General features: G+C 37.0%; 1 protein-coding gene across 1 annotated transcript in view; it reads left to right on the forward strand.

Moving 5' to 3' along the window:
* Positions 1-13,982, forward strand: part of LAMA4 (laminin subunit alpha 4) — a 96,229-nt gene extending 82,247 nt beyond the window's left edge. The window contains exons 30-38 of the mRNA XM_053974038.1: positions 69-222; positions 910-1,100; positions 2,610-2,799; positions 3,690-3,845; positions 4,687-4,846; positions 5,850-5,980; positions 8,684-8,777; positions 9,767-9,886; positions 11,322-13,982. Coding sequence (XP_053830013.1) covers positions 69-222; positions 910-1,100; positions 2,610-2,799; positions 3,690-3,845; positions 4,687-4,846; positions 5,850-5,980; positions 8,684-8,777; positions 9,767-9,886; positions 11,322-11,467 — 1,342 coding nt within the window. The 3' untranslated portion in view covers positions 11,468-13,982. The remainder of the gene's footprint in view (positions 1-68; positions 223-909; positions 1,101-2,609; positions 2,800-3,689; positions 3,846-4,686; positions 4,847-5,849; positions 5,981-8,683; positions 8,778-9,766; positions 9,887-11,321) is intronic.
* The last annotated feature ends 1,673 nt before the right edge of the window (positions 13,983-15,655 follow it).

Consider the following 15,655-nt stretch of genomic DNA (forward strand, 5'->3'; position numbering starts at 1 on the left):
TTTATGCAGACAATTCTAACACTTGACCAAAAAAAAGTTGTTCTTGTCATCTCCTCTTTGAAACACAGGTTGGATCAAGAGGTTGAAGTGGAAGATTTCCAGAAGTACTCTGAGAAAGTTCAAGCATCTTTATATGGATGCCCTGTTGAATCTCCTCCAGTTGCTCTTCTCTATAAGAAAGGAAAAAACTCATCAAAAGCCAAAGGAAACCGTAATAAAAAGGTCTGCTACAAATTGCTCCAGTACCACTCTAGAGTTTTCCAAAATTCTCCAAATTATGGATCTAAAATGCATAAAGACAAGGTCACATATATGAACAGGATCCTGTTCCTTTACATATTCCATCACTGGAAATTATTGCCCTGACACGATCTATCTGGCCTACACTTGCATCACTCTCTTCTGCTAAAACTCTAATAAAATACCTGGCTTCTTCAAAAACAGTACTTCAGAAACAAGCTTTTTTGATTTCTTCTGTACTCTAAAGGCAAAAAGTTTGCTTCTGTTCTCATCTGCTTCTGTATGGCTCTCTATTGGGTACAATTAGCACACATTAATATAAATGAGGAAAAAACCTCCCTCCAGCATGCAGAATTTTTAGTCTAAGCATATCCTCTCATGCCTATAAAATAGGTGATACGACCAAAAGCAGAGAGAAAAATATTTTATTAGGAAAACTGCAAAAAATTTAATTGTAATTATGTTAGCTACACGGGTATTTTGTTTATCCCTTGTTCTGTCCTAAATCAGAATTTATAGTAGATCTGTTCAAGGAAAATTTGACTCAGAAACAATCCTGGTATTTTTGTAGGGAAACTATATATTACTAGTTCATATTAAATGATACTGTTATTTTATTATGTCCAATCTTAGCTAAAAATTCTGATTAACAGTTCTTTTTCTATGAAGGTGGGAAGAGATAAAGACAAGATTTCACAGCCCTCATCTGGCCTCAAAAAACTGTATCAAGTGAATTTGCAAAGAGAGCCTCAGTGCCACTTGCCCATGAATCCCAAGGCAACTGAACATGCCTATCAATTTGGAGGAACAGCAAACAGCCGGCAAGAATTTGATCACATACCAAAGGATTTCAGTCAAAGGTAAAGTGACTTTATAAATAAAAATGAAATATGCTGGGGAGGAGAAAGATGTATTTCAATTTTTATTTTTTTTAAAGGGACACATTTCTGCTGTTACCCTGGATTTTTTCCTTTGTATCTTAGGCTAAATTTTGTGTTAAATTTAAGATAAGGTTATCTTAAAAGGTGCTTCAGTTGAGTAAGAGAAAAACATAGATTGTGTTTCCAGTTACATCCCTTTTGTGGAATCTTCATCTGCATTGTGTATTAACAAAATGTGTCTCCTTGACTATTTGTGTGAAGCTTTTGAGGTTGTTAGTTCTATACAAGCAATGCACAATAATCAGTCTTTTTATACAAGAAGTAAAGGCATTAAAGCAGAGAGGAAGCAGTAACATGCTGAGTGGACCTTGTCAGGAATTTAATCTCCGCAGTGCAGTAGGACATAAAGCTATGAAAACCTGGTCCAATTCAAGCCATAATGGAAATCTAAGTAATAATGAGTTCAGATACTGTTTAAATTTAATATTCATGCTCCCAAAAAATATGTCATGCAATATTCAAAATCCTATAGGATTTTGGTTTAATACTTTCCATTAAAGACTATAAATTCAACAACACAGCACTTCCTGGAAGCATACCAGACCACTAACTCAGAAAAAAGACTGTTCTTTCCTGATTTAAATTAAAAAATCATTATGTTCATTTTAATTCAATAGCATTTAACTTAGGGCAGTTCTGATGGCAACCATATGAAGGAAAACCCAATCTCTAATATCTTCATCACACCTTCATTCATGAAACACATATTTATTTGCCAAAGGTTATTAAAGCTTCATTTTTGTAATGTTCATTTTTAAAAAGTTGTGTCATTTAAAAACAACTAATATTGGCAAGGGACTGAGTGTCTGTGGAATGTATACACACATGCCATCGGGAATGTATAGGTGCTTGAGACAATATGAAGAATGGAAACTAGGTTAGACCTGACATCAGAAGGAGGAATCAGTTCCGGCACTGTCCTACACCAATACAGCTTTGCCATGTTTTAGATCATAAGTAATAATAGCAATCACTCAAGAAATTTTCACTGTGACAATGTCAAACCAACAATGGTATGACTTCCTATGCTGTCTTGGACTTCACAAGGAACTACAAGGAAGGGGAAGCTTCAATCAAGTCTGGAATAATATTAAACATCAGGCCTCTGTGCCATCACACTTAAAAATTACCCCAACCCTGCTGTTTAATATAAAAGGAAATGCACTGACAGATTTTGGTGGTCTGCATTGAAATTATTCACTCTAGAGATTTTAATTTTTGAAAACAAGTTCCTCGCCAGGTAGTTTCTTCTCCAGCTTTGACTTCTGCTCAAAAAAACAGCACAGAATGTTTCTCAGAAATCCCACTTCCATAAAGCAGATGAATATTTTTTTGGATGAAAGGAAAATCTCAGTCTTCCTCTGCCTGATGTTTGATTTACATCAGAAGTATCTGCTTTAATGTTAATTCTGTGTTTTTATGTGCCAGAGCTCAGTTCTCTATCAGTCTGAAAACTCACTCATCTCATGGAATGATTTGCTACGTTTCGGATCAAAAAGAGACCAACTTCATGGCCCTTTTCGTTGCTCATGGCCGACTCATCTTTATGTTTAACGCCGGTCACCAGAAGATAAGGATTAAGAGCCAAGAGAAATACAATGATGGTCTGTGGCACAATGTAAGTAAAAGAAAGCAATCATGATGGCATATATTGTCAAAGCTGCAGTGAAGACACTACTCATGTGACAGCTCAGGGACTTTTCACTCGTGTATTCATAAACACGCTTACATGTTGAGAAACTTCCATCAATATTTTTAGATCTTCCACGCAACATTTTATTAAGTCATTAACTAGGGACAGGAAAGTGAGTCAGTTATAAAAATTCAGCAGTTCCTAACACTAAGAGCTGAACAAAAATGAAGGAAACAAGCAGAGCAGTAAGGCAATTAAGAGTTAAATGAGTTATTAAAGGAAAGACTAGAATAATTTTGTTCAGCAAATGTCTTTGAAGTGCCTAAGAAAGGAGTACAGCCGTCTTAGGCTACCTCAGTAGTCTGTGAAAATAAAAAGACAGTGTTAGGAGTCAAGGTGAATTCCCCTCTGTAGGTATCTCTCTCCTCATTAACTACAGAGGAAGTCTACAGCTACTAAACTACTGACTTGGGCATTTAAGCATTTAAAGCAGGTTGGATAAATCCATACCATAAAAATAATGATGACTGTGAAAATGCTAACAGTGATAATAGGTAGATCTCAGTAGACCTTATGACACCTTAATTACCGCTGTCTTGTACACCAAAATGTAAGAAAGGCAGCAGTTTTACTATCTAGCCTTCCTGTGAATGTGAAAAAAATGGGTTATCCAGCAAAGAATACTGGCAGTTAGCAAAACAGGCTTGTAGAGTATCGCTCAGGCACTTTTCTTCTCAAATGTCTCATCTTCTTCCACTGCACAGCAGTGATCCCTTAACAAATGAAAGTAATCTTCCACATTTTTTTCTTCCCTTCCTAGGTGATATTTATTATCTATATTATATATATTATATATTTATTTCTTCCCTTCCTAGGTGATATTTATTAGAGGCAAAAATATTGGTCGCTTGATAATTGATGGTCTCCGAGTACTAGAAGAATCTTTTGATGGGAATGCGAATAGTTGGCAAGTTACTGAACCACTCTATATTGGAGGTGTAGCTCCTGGAAAAGCTGTAAAAAACATCCAGGTAAAGCAGACCTCTATGTACAGACCCCATACCTCTGTGTAAAGTTAATACAACAGCTGACTGTAGGGACGAGATCAGACATAATCTTATTAAGATCTTGACCCTCATCCTGCTAAGGAGCAAAGAGCTTAGTTCATGTATAGAGCAAAGCTTCCACAGGGCTGGGCTGGTGGTAGCTGGGTTAGGCTTCCACAGATTGCAGCAGCAGCTGGGAAACCAACAGTCCATGAGGAACAGAAAAATCCTAAGAAAAATCTAATCAAAAATTACATGAGACAAGTAACATTAGGTAAGATCAATTTCACCTCGAGGTCTGAGATACAGAATGAGTTTTGGAGACATTTTGATGTTCTCCTAGTACCTCTGTTTTAAGACAGTACCTAGAGGTCAGTATTCTGTTCTACAGCTTGGTACTGAAGTATACAGAAAAGAGTGTTAAGCCAAAAATGAACATAACATTCTCTTTCAAGGTAATCTTTAGTGTTATGTGCCTAACAAGATTCATAAACCACTCTGAAAAAGTAGACTCCTCTCTTCCCTTGAAGCTATGAGGTATATGTGTAGCACTACCTTGCCCTTGTGCTTTGTTTCTCCCAGTTCAGTAAGGATTGTTTGAGAAACAGCACAAGCTTGAATTACCTTGAAGTCATAAAAAAGACATGAGAGGCTATGAGAATCATTTTTCCTGCTTCCCTTCTCTGGAATTTGTTTTTCAGTTCAAAACTGATGCACCAGACAATCACATCCTTACAGCTTATAAACAAGTAAAAATAATGACAGAAGAATCTGTTTCCTTCCACAAGCAGTTTATTTACTAATCAAGGCTTTTTTTACCCCTCAGATTAACTCTGTCTACAGCTTTAGTGGCTGTCTCAGCAACTTACAGCTCAATGGAAGATCACTTACTTCAGCTTCACAGACATTTAGTGTAACACCGTGCTTTGAAGGCCCATCAGAAGCAGGAACATACTTTTCATCAGAAGGAGGATATGTCGTCCTTGGTAATATACTCCTAACCAAATGCATCCCAAAATAGGACTGTGGTATTCACTGTGCTTCAGAATGGCATTTTTCACTATAGACTGTGGTAATTTCCAAGGCTGTGAGCTGTAAGGATTATCAGAAACAGATCACTATTGTGCTAAGCAGATGATATTGACAGGTCACAATGTCATTGTGAAACTTAACACATTGTTAAATAAACACATCTGTATGTATAAATGTGTTTCAAATAATAAGAATAATTTTCATAAGGGGACAATTTTAATGAGGGAACAGACCATAATATGCTAAAAATTAGCATAGAAGTCAACATGGCCAAGATCAAGTACACCATCAAATGGTCATCCCTTATTTTTTTAATTAATAAAATGACAAGTAATTTAAAAATCCTGCAGAAAGGCTTTCCGCATGTCTTGATACACAACAGCATGACAGAACATATCTTTTCTGTCACTTAGGCCTGCTGTGTTCCAGGAAGAGTTTTAGGAGGGTGTTTCAGTCACATAGGCTCTGATCTGAACAAGAAAAGAAACTGCAAAACCCTATTCACTGCCAGCACCAAGAAGAATGAGACAAGTGTTTCTAATTTTCTCCCTGGCCTGTAACCAGTTTGAAAAAGGGAGTTTCTCCTACTGAGTCATCAAAGCTCATGTGAACTCCCACTCACTTAATAATGACTGCTGAGTGTCTAGGAATTTGCACAATAAGAAACTGCCAAAAAATACAGATAATTTACTTTCTGCTGTCCATTTCATTGCTAAGAAATATTTTTAAGCAAAATACATTTTTAAAATAATGGGAAAAGTAAATAAACCTTTATTAGCACTCCAAGCAAACACAATCAAAACAAAAGTTGAAATGGGTCATTGACAGCACATCACATTTCAATAGTTTTAAGAACAAATAAAATCCACCCTTTGATGTTCTACTTTGACTTTGAATAAATGTCCAATTTCATCACTAATTCAGTATAAAAATAATGTTATTCTTACTACTTCACAGATGAATCCTTCAGTTTAGGCCTGAAATTTGAAGTTGTTTTTGAAATACGTCCCCGAAGCAGTTCAGGAATCCTACTGCATGGTCACAGCGTGAATGGAGAGTACCTGAATATGCACATGAGAAATGGACAGGTATAAAGAAGGTCACATGTACTCCACTGCCTTGACTGGTTTCTCTTCTACCTACTTGGGCTTTGCTACATGCAGATTTTGTCTTACAAATTTGCCATTAACTGATTCTTATTTCTCCCCTAAGCATAATAACAGCTTAGATTAGCCAAACCAAATATTTATTTTAAAATACTAAAAATAACACCTGTGAAAAGTTCAGATCACTTTACTAATACAAGCCATACATATTTTGTTATCAACTGAAAAGAAGCAAAAGCACTGACTATTTGGCACTGCTCTTTCACCCACACATTAAAAATGTATCACGGTTACAAGTAAGGTAACTATCAATAAATTTTTATTTCTTAAAAGATAAGTCTGAGTTACACTCAAACTCTTCTTTCTTTATCAGAGATATGTGTGATTGAAAGAGAAAGGAAAAGTTCTGATTGTCTGTTGGCCTGGTTTCTATAGGTTCTAGATTACAAATGAAGGAGAGAGGTCTGAAATTAATTCACCAGACAGTTGTTGCTATTGCTATTTTTTATTGTGTTCATTGATAAAATCTGGATCTCTTCATGCTACACTCTGCACACATGCAGTAATAAATTTCAGTCTTAAGTGAACAACAGAAGCAAAGAATTAGAGCATAGAAAATCTTGGCAGTTTTGGGGTCTTTCCTGAAGAGGAGAAACTCAGGTCACAGTCAAGAGACTAAGTATTGTGGATATTCTTCAATCAATGATATGCAGCTGTCAATCAAAGTGGAAGGGTATTTAAGTGGGGCTGACTGTACCTCAGTTAGAGATGCAACATCTGAGGACACTCTCACCTCTTCTCCAAGGGCAGGTACCTACAGCAGAGTGACTGAGTAAACAGTTTAACATTCATCCTATCCTAAAGCAAGTATCAAATTAGGTGACTAAATAAGCTGTTATTCAGATAATTAATTTTTCTATGTTGGCTATAGAGAGAACAGGTGCTTCAGTTAGGCACAGGTGCTTCAGTTTTGACAGCTGATCAGGTAAGATGAAGCCCATTCTTACCCCTGTATCTAGTCCTTGGTGAACTAACAGAGAAATTCTTAAGTACATTGTACTATGTGTATCATGCCACACCTAAAAGCTGAGTCTGTATAGAACCGGTCCAGTATAGCACATCTTATGTAAAGTTCTAACCAAAGTTCTGCATGTCCAGTAATTTGTCTGGTTTTCCCAAATATTTGTCTGGTTTTCCTTTTGCTCTAACAAAAGGAGCTGCTTCACTTACTGCTTCACACCTCACTTCCTGTATAATGCATATGCAATTCATAAACAAAATTCATCCTGGAAAAGCAGGTTTTTTTTCCCTGCTTGTCACTGCAGCAGTTCAATACCACCTTAGTAAGGATCTGTGTTTCTTTAGCATTAACTGTCTGCTCTCTTTGAATGCATTACAACAGACCTGTTTTGTGAAAACCATTTTGCTGAACAAATAAGATCAACAACTATAATTCATTTTTTAAATGTAAGCTTCTCTATCAGTACAGCTTGTCTGGGTGATTTATTAAGGAGTCATTTTCTCCTGTGATTCTTTATTTGCTTTAATCTATACATTTTGTCCAAGAGTGGGTAAAATAGAACATGAGGATCATTTTAATTCTGAAAAAAAAATAATATCTCTCTGTTACAACTGTATCAAAACCCTCTAGAATTAAATATAAGTTGTTTCCTTGTGAGAGACTATTTACAAGGGCATGTACTGACAGGACAAGGGTGAATGGCTTCAAACTGACAGTAGATTTAGATTAGATATTAGGAGGAAATTCTTTGCTGTGAGGGTGGTGAGGCTGGAACAGGTTGCCCAGAAAACCTGTGGATGCCCCATCCCATTAAATGTTGAAGGCCAGGTTGGATGTGACTGAGCAACCCGATCTTATGAAAGGTGTTCCTCTCCATGGCAGGGGGGTTGGAACAAGATAATTTTTAGGGCCCCTTCCAATCCTAACCACTCTATGATTCTGTGATTTTCAGTTAACATAGTGTCAGCATAATCAGGGACAATTTCAACATTTGAAAAGCCTGAGTGGTTGGACTCAGAGTCTGGAGTTCTCTGGCAATCACCACCAGGAATCTCATGTCCCATAACAGGGGCACAACACTGTTTTGCTGCTGCTGGAACATTTTCATGAAAAAAAGATATTAATCCATTAACTAAAGAAGAGGTGCAAAATTCATAATTACATTCACTTTCTAGCTCTGCCAGAGACTTACTGGTAAGCTTGAACAAGTAACTTAAAAGCCATTCTTAATTTTGCTATCTATTCCTTTCTCATACATTTTCTGTTTGTTTACACTTGGGTTTTCATGACTGTTTTCCTTATTAAATGGCTAGCAAGATGCCAAAAACATCATCTGATGCATCTAAACACTAATTTATCACACAGGAAATTATAGAGTAGAGGTACTAGTAAATGAGTAAAATTAGCTCTTACTTTTAAATCTTTTCTTGAACCCTTCCTTGAGATAGTTAGGAATGTCTCAGAACTATTGAGTCTGAAATATTAAAAAAAAACTTAATTTGAATTTAAAAGGTACTTTATTTTGAAAAATTTAATGAAGCCGTGTTTTCCTTTCTCTTGGATACTTGACATGTTTTGAGTGTGGAATATAACATTATTACAACAGAAGGTAAAAAAGAGAAAAGGAGGGGGTTTACACTGATGATTACATTATTTTCCCTCAGGTTACTGTGAAACTGAATAATGGAATCAGGGATTTTTCAACTTCGGTTACACTGAAACAGAGTCTCTGCGACGGCAGGTGGCATCGAATTGCAGGTCAGTAACAGGTGATCACCCCCTAATTAAGGTAACAAAGCCCATCTCTTGCTCCCCAGATATCCATCTCCATGGGCTAGAGCACTAGCAATGCAGCAGTATTTTCAGTTCTTCTTTTTCACCTGCCAAGACCCAAGTTTGTGTGAAAGAGAGTCTTATTCATCCTTCAGACATAGAACTGTAGAGCTTCCTGCAAAGACAAGCACGGGTTCCTACAAAGATAGGAAAAACAAAGAAAGATGGAAACTCCATGTTCAAAGAACAGAAAGCAGCATAGCTGAAATTCTGGCTACCTTTCCTAATTCATATACCAGATTATATCCTTCCTTCCCCAATTAGAGGTTAAATAAACTGATAGAATGCAGTAGGTACAAGTATATGCTACCCTTAAAAGTCAAACAAGAAGACAGATGTGGGGAACCTTTTACTCACAATAGGGAGATGTCTACAGCTGGGATTTTGCCTCTGTGCCAGACAGTCATCCTTCTTTCCTGGTTTTGAAAGCCAAAAAGTACTTCCTGGGTACTTTGAACCACCTCATCTTCCTGTCTAGATGCTGACTTAGGATGTCTTCCACTATCACTGCAGAAGTGATCTGAGCCTGCACCCTTTCCACAAGCATTCTGGTTTCCTTCTGAAGGAAATCCAGGCACACAGGCAAGGGAGAAGCCTCACTGCATTCTAATACATCCCCAATTGGGAGTGATTGGGCAACAGGTTTTTTTAAGCCACAAGCCATTGTATGCTCATAACCTGGAGCCTAAACACTGCCACCAGTGATCAAGAGCCCCACTCAAAAGCACCCTTGCTCCCACTGTATCTACCATGGGCCCTGCTTTATGCCAGAATCTGCTCACAAATTGTCACTGATGGCTCACACCCAATCTAGCAAACACTAAATCAACTACTCACACCAAACAGATAACTCCTGTCTGTCATAAAAGACTCATGTGCTACTTCTTGCTGATCCCTGTTCCTTCTCCTTTCAGTTATTAGAGATGCAAATGTGGTGCAGCTGGACGTAGACTCTGAAGTCAACCATGTGGTAGGGCCGCTAAATCCAAAGGCAATTGACCACAGGGAGCCAGTGTTTATTGGAGGTGTACCAGGTATGTTTTTGGTATCTTTGTGGTACATTGTTCTGAGATTTCAGCCCTGTTTCCAGAGAAAGCATAAAGATCAAGTTTTCAGCTCAAAAAAAGAACAAAATATGTGAACAACCTGGTAAAATTCAAAAGCTCAAGAGCTGATCATAAATGTTCTGCCTCTAGTTCTCAAAGAAAAAGATGCGCTGCTTCATTGAAATTAAAACATTGACAGCTGCTGGAGGGCAAGGTATGGATTCAGTAGAGAAGTCAGCCAACTACAAACTATTTTTTTTTCTATTTTTCCTTCCCATGTGGGCTTACTGTTTTTTAAGAAGTGATTTATTTATTTATGGCATTGGAAACTCGCTGTCACTGTAACTGGAGTCCCAAGGTTTAGTTGCTTGTAGGCTTCTTTCTTCCTCTTCAAGCAATGGCATCTTTGAACACAAGATAAAACATGGAGATTCTTTTTCTTATTAGGGGTTTCTGTTGGACAGATTTCTGCTCCTGTGTATCTGTGACTCACAGACCATCTGTGTAGCATGGGCCAAGATTACTACATTTCCTTCCCTTATTCAACAGACAGAGCTACTCTGTTGGGGTTCATATACAAACTGTAATCAACACTACGTGATTCAATTTTTAAGTCAACTCCTGTACATTTCTCATTGAAAATATGCAGCATTATTTCTCTGAGCCTTGCATGTCAATCATTAACAGCTCTAACTACAAAATTCATTATAATGCTTATCTTGGATTACTGGCTTGAGTGTGTGGTGTTCACATCCATCCCACACAATCAGGAGGTAAAATGAGCCTAAACGGAATAATAAAATCTATGCACAGATGCCTGCTCACTCTTTAAATCCAAACTGGAATTTTATTAGGACAGAATTCTTCCCAGAGAGGTAATATAAAGGGGTAATTGTAAATGCTGTTCTGCCTCATAATACAGCCTTCTATTTCTACATTAATTATAGAATACTAAAGCAATGTCATATATTGGCTCTATAATGCTATTATCAGCCTGGCACATGAAAGTCTTACACAGAACTTCACAACAACAAATAAGATACAATACTAAATAATGCTATGCAGATACAGCCAACTGAATGCAAACTAACAAAGCAGACACAGATGACAATACATGTGATGTTAAATTACAAAAACCGACACTGGGACTCATCTACACTGTTACTTAAAAGAAAATGTTATCAAAAATGCAAAGTTGTGTCTCTGTTGATAATATAGTATCAAGAGTTCATATAACTGTAGATAACTAACCATACTTTAATGGCCTTTAGGACACTGACAGTAGGTCAAACACTTTAAAAGAAGATTCAGAAGAGCTGCACTTAGTAGCAAAGTTAAAAGGTTCTGCCACCAAATTGATTATTTTGCCCATCATGAGCTCTAAACTTTTGTTTATTTAATTTTTTTTATCTTCTTTTTCCAGAGTCTCTGCTAACATCAAGCCTGACTACACGCAATTCCTTCATTGGCTGCATTCGTAACTTCATGATTGATGAAAAGCCAGTGAGTTTTAGTAAAGCAGCTTTGGTTAGCGGTGCTGTGAGCATTAATACCTGTCCAGCAGCCTGATAGTGCATTGCATCAGTTCTGAAAAGCTCCTTAGATCACAGAAAGAAAAATAGAACAAAACAAACCATGTCCAGCAAGACACAAAGAATGAAAATATCACAGCCACATCTACAGAAAGCAGGAAGGGGAAGTCACATCTAATATTTACACACAAACAAAAATCACTGAAGAATAAAAGCTGTTGCTTCTGCACTTCTCTTAACAAACCACAAGAGTGAGCTTTACCATTTCTTATAGTGTATGTGTGGCCAGTCTGTTACATGAAAATATGAGATTATAAAATAAATTAAAATTATATTAAATATGTTACTTTCAAAATAGATCCTTTACATAATCTCATTCCAGATCTTAATCACCCTTTGTTCCACAGAAAAAGATCTGCTAATGCACATTAAAGAATAAAGCTAGATAATAGATTTACATCGCAAATACTGTATAAAGATCTTACTGTATATTTTTCATTTGCCATTCAACTCATTTATATATTCCTCAAATAAAATGGGAGGAAGAGAATATACTAATTATGTAAGCTTACAAACAATGAAAAATTAAAATTTTTATTCCACTTCTAGACTTCATGGATATGTTCTAGCACAATATGAAGAGAGGATGTATATCTTTTAAGACAGATGCTTTATATATAGACTCATTTACCTAAACTAGGTAATTTTAGAGTAATGCTTGCCTTAGAGACAATTTTAAATCTCAAGTTTTTTCTTTGAATTTTTAAATGCACTTACTTACAAACACAGCACTAAATTCACAATCTCATTGTGATCTCATTTGCACTAATGTTACACAAGTAAACATGAAGCGTAGAAAGCAGAATCAGTCACAGTTTCAAGTGACTCCCTTATCATACATGACTTATGACTTAATCCTCAAACAAGGAACATGCTCCTTCAGAAGATAGGCTGCTGCAGAGGAACCAAGAGTGAAAAGGGAAGATGTAAACAGGAGGCAAAGGGCTGCAAATCTGAGCTATGTTATAAACATAGAAGGTAGATGGAAGTTAATGGTGTCACAGTAGGCATGCACACCAAATAGACACAAGTCACTTGCAAAACTTAGTCCCTTCAATCATCACCTACAAGGACTCAAAGCTTTCTTTTCTTTAAAGAATAAAGTAACGTAATAAAGAATAAAGTAATGAAAGTTTTATGGTTGCTGAGCAAATTATTGTTGGAACCAACTCAAAATATGACCAGCTGCAAAGCAGGAAACTATGAAATGTAAAAATAAAGGATAAAACCCTAGAGACTAAAAATTAATCAGAATTCATCTGGAAAACACACAAATGAAAACTGGAATCCAAAGATCTTGAAAGCATAGACAGATGGAAGAACCACCAGAATAAGATGTAAGCACTAATCAGCAGCTTCCCTACTACTCTCAGTAGGGTGAAAAAAGGGTTTTGACACACTGCAGCAGACTTGGCTTTCTCTGGATAAAGAGCTGCAACCTCTGAATACACAGGCACAGGAACTCTCCAGCAGCTGGGACCCCATCACAGACTCTCCACTTGCCTCTAGAGTCCAGTGTTGGGTGGTAAATGAACACAGTGTGGCTCCAGTAGCCACTGCCACTCCTTTCACCAGCCCTGTCAGCTCTGCTCATACTTTCAGCCCCATTCCTGTTCTGCTTGCCTTCTCCTGATCACATCCCCTTTTCTCTTCCCTGTGGCTCTCAGGCAATATGCTCCAAGGACTGATTCTCTTTCCACCTCCAAGCTTACAGACACCCCCTTCACAACAGAGTGATATATAGACCCTTCTTTTCATCACTCCAAAGCCCACTGTTCATACTTGAGAAGCAAGGAGTAAGGGTATCCCTCTGCAGTCTCTCTGGATTTTATTATTGGTGATGAGGGTGAATGTCCTCAGATCCTTGAGCTGGGTTCCCAGTGGTTACAGAAGCCATGGATGGTGTCAGAGCTGTACAGCTGGGAGCAGGGGTAAAAAAGGAAGTCTCTTTCCTACCAGTGCCAGTGAGTTGTTAGACTGGCTCAAAAAAAGCTCATGACACCACAACCTGAGCTAAGATTCCTCAGGCCCTGGTCTCCAGGACCTTATTGTTGGAGAGAAAAGAACAGCAGATTCCCTGCTTAGATAGGCTGGTTACAAGGATTACTGAAATTCCTTTTGAGTTGCCTGCAGCTGCTCAGCAGAGATAGCCAGGAATAGCAAATGCTTGTGGCCCGTAAGAGCATCAGAGTTTTGTGAATGCTGGTATTAAGTGGAGCATTGCATGTTGATTGGTACATACATGCTGGAACTTTTTCTGTCTCACACCTACTTCAAACCAAAGCGTATTTTCTCATATCCACATCCAAGCTCTGTGAATAAACAATATTTCTATTAGCTATATTTGCTGCAATGTGATTTGGTTTTGTTCTGTGGATTTACATTTAAGAATGACTTTTCTGATTTAATCAGTCCTTTGCATACTTCATATATGGAAAACTAAAAATACACTAAAAACAGTATGTGAATAAAAACCAATTAAAATTCATAAACTGCTACTATTCAATTTATTTCACTTATTACTATATCACCAGCTAATCAAACACAGCACTGTTTTGGAGAGTGTCTTCCTCAATTTTCCCTTCTAGACTTCAAAGGTGTGGGTTTTCCCTCTGCAGAACAGGGTTTCCAAAGAAAAACACTATAAACCAGAGGATACTTGCAGACTCAAGGGAGAGAAGAAAATAATGCAAATTTCCTTGCCCCCGACATCCACACAGACCTTAAAATTACCATTTCATATGTGCCAAAGAAAGCCAGTATGTGATGCATTATATTGCATATACCTCTGCACTCATTTCAAGGCTGCTGGTGTCTAAGAGAAGGCAACTGCCTAAGCAGAAATCTTCTCAGAATTCAATTTGTCGTCTGTATCTATCTTAAAAATTATACCTTCAAAGTACAAAACCCTTCATCTACAAAGATTTGTGAAAAACCTTCAAGTTCTGAGCTACATTGTCAGATTGTCCATTTCCATTTTTCACATGAATATAACTATCTAAATTCTGCAGAAAGCCTACAAGAAATGAGCACTGACTCTAAGTAGATCATAACTTTTCTCTGGCACCTTCAAGGTTTAATAAGTCTTGTTATGGCCATTATCTGAATTAGGACTGCAACTATGCTGTTACTGTATCCCAAAATATTCTGAGATTGGATATTTGCATGACTATGCTAAAAAATATCCCCACATTAACATGAATATCAATTCCATCTCCAATTCACAGTGTTTCCAAGCTCAAAGAAAATAATCACTTTACATTTGCCTTCACAGACCACTTAAAGAACACTGGAAGCCAAAGCTCAGTGTCTTGTTGCAACATCATGTTCAATAGACTGAATCTGACTAAGCTGAATCTTCATGGGACACAGAACACAAAAACTGCAACTAACTTAAAAAAAAAAAAAAAAAGAAGAAAGTGGAGCTAATTACACAAAAAGAAAGGAAGTGAGATACAGTAATATTAAGAGATTCTGTAGAATTTAAATTAAGCGTTAGAATGCTTATAAGCAATGTTGTACTGCTTTTAACCTTAATTAAGGCTGAGAAGACATGTGAAGAGAAGACTTTAAGGACATATCAGTAGGTAAGAAGTATAGAGGCAGTTTGACATCTAATAGCAAGAACAGAGCACAGCCGACAAGTTTGGGCCACTTCAAAAAACCACAGGGAGCGAAATTAAGTTATAGGTTACATCTAGTCTGTCCAGAGACAAATGACTACCTACTTTCCTGTTTAATATTCATGTGGTTTTACACTGGTGATTAGTTTATAGAAAAGACCTGTTTGAGGCAGTATTACTCTATTCATGCTAAACATGCCTATAACACTACAGCCATTGGTCCTTTCCCCATGACACTTGAGTAAGCTTGGGCCACTCAGTACTTTTTCTAAAGAACAATATGATTTTATTTAAGTTTTACAAATTTAGTCTGTGTATCTATTTCTTGTAAATAATGCATTCTTATATTGTATTGTACAATATTTTATTTGCTGCAATACATATATAATCTTTCCAGGAAAGATTATATATGTTTGGGTTTTTTAAATAGTTTGGGTTTTGGGGTTTTGTTTGTTTGGGTTGGTTTCTTTTTTTTTTTTTTTTTTGTTTTGTTTTGTTTTGTTTTGTTTTAAATAGTTTGTTACTTTTTTAAATAGTCATTA

This window comes from Vidua macroura, chromosome 3 (genome assembly GCF_024509145.1).
Source record: "Vidua macroura isolate BioBank_ID:100142 chromosome 3, ASM2450914v1, whole genome shotgun sequence".
NCBI classification, from domain to species: domain Eukaryota; kingdom Metazoa; phylum Chordata; class Aves; order Passeriformes; family Viduidae; genus Vidua; species Vidua macroura.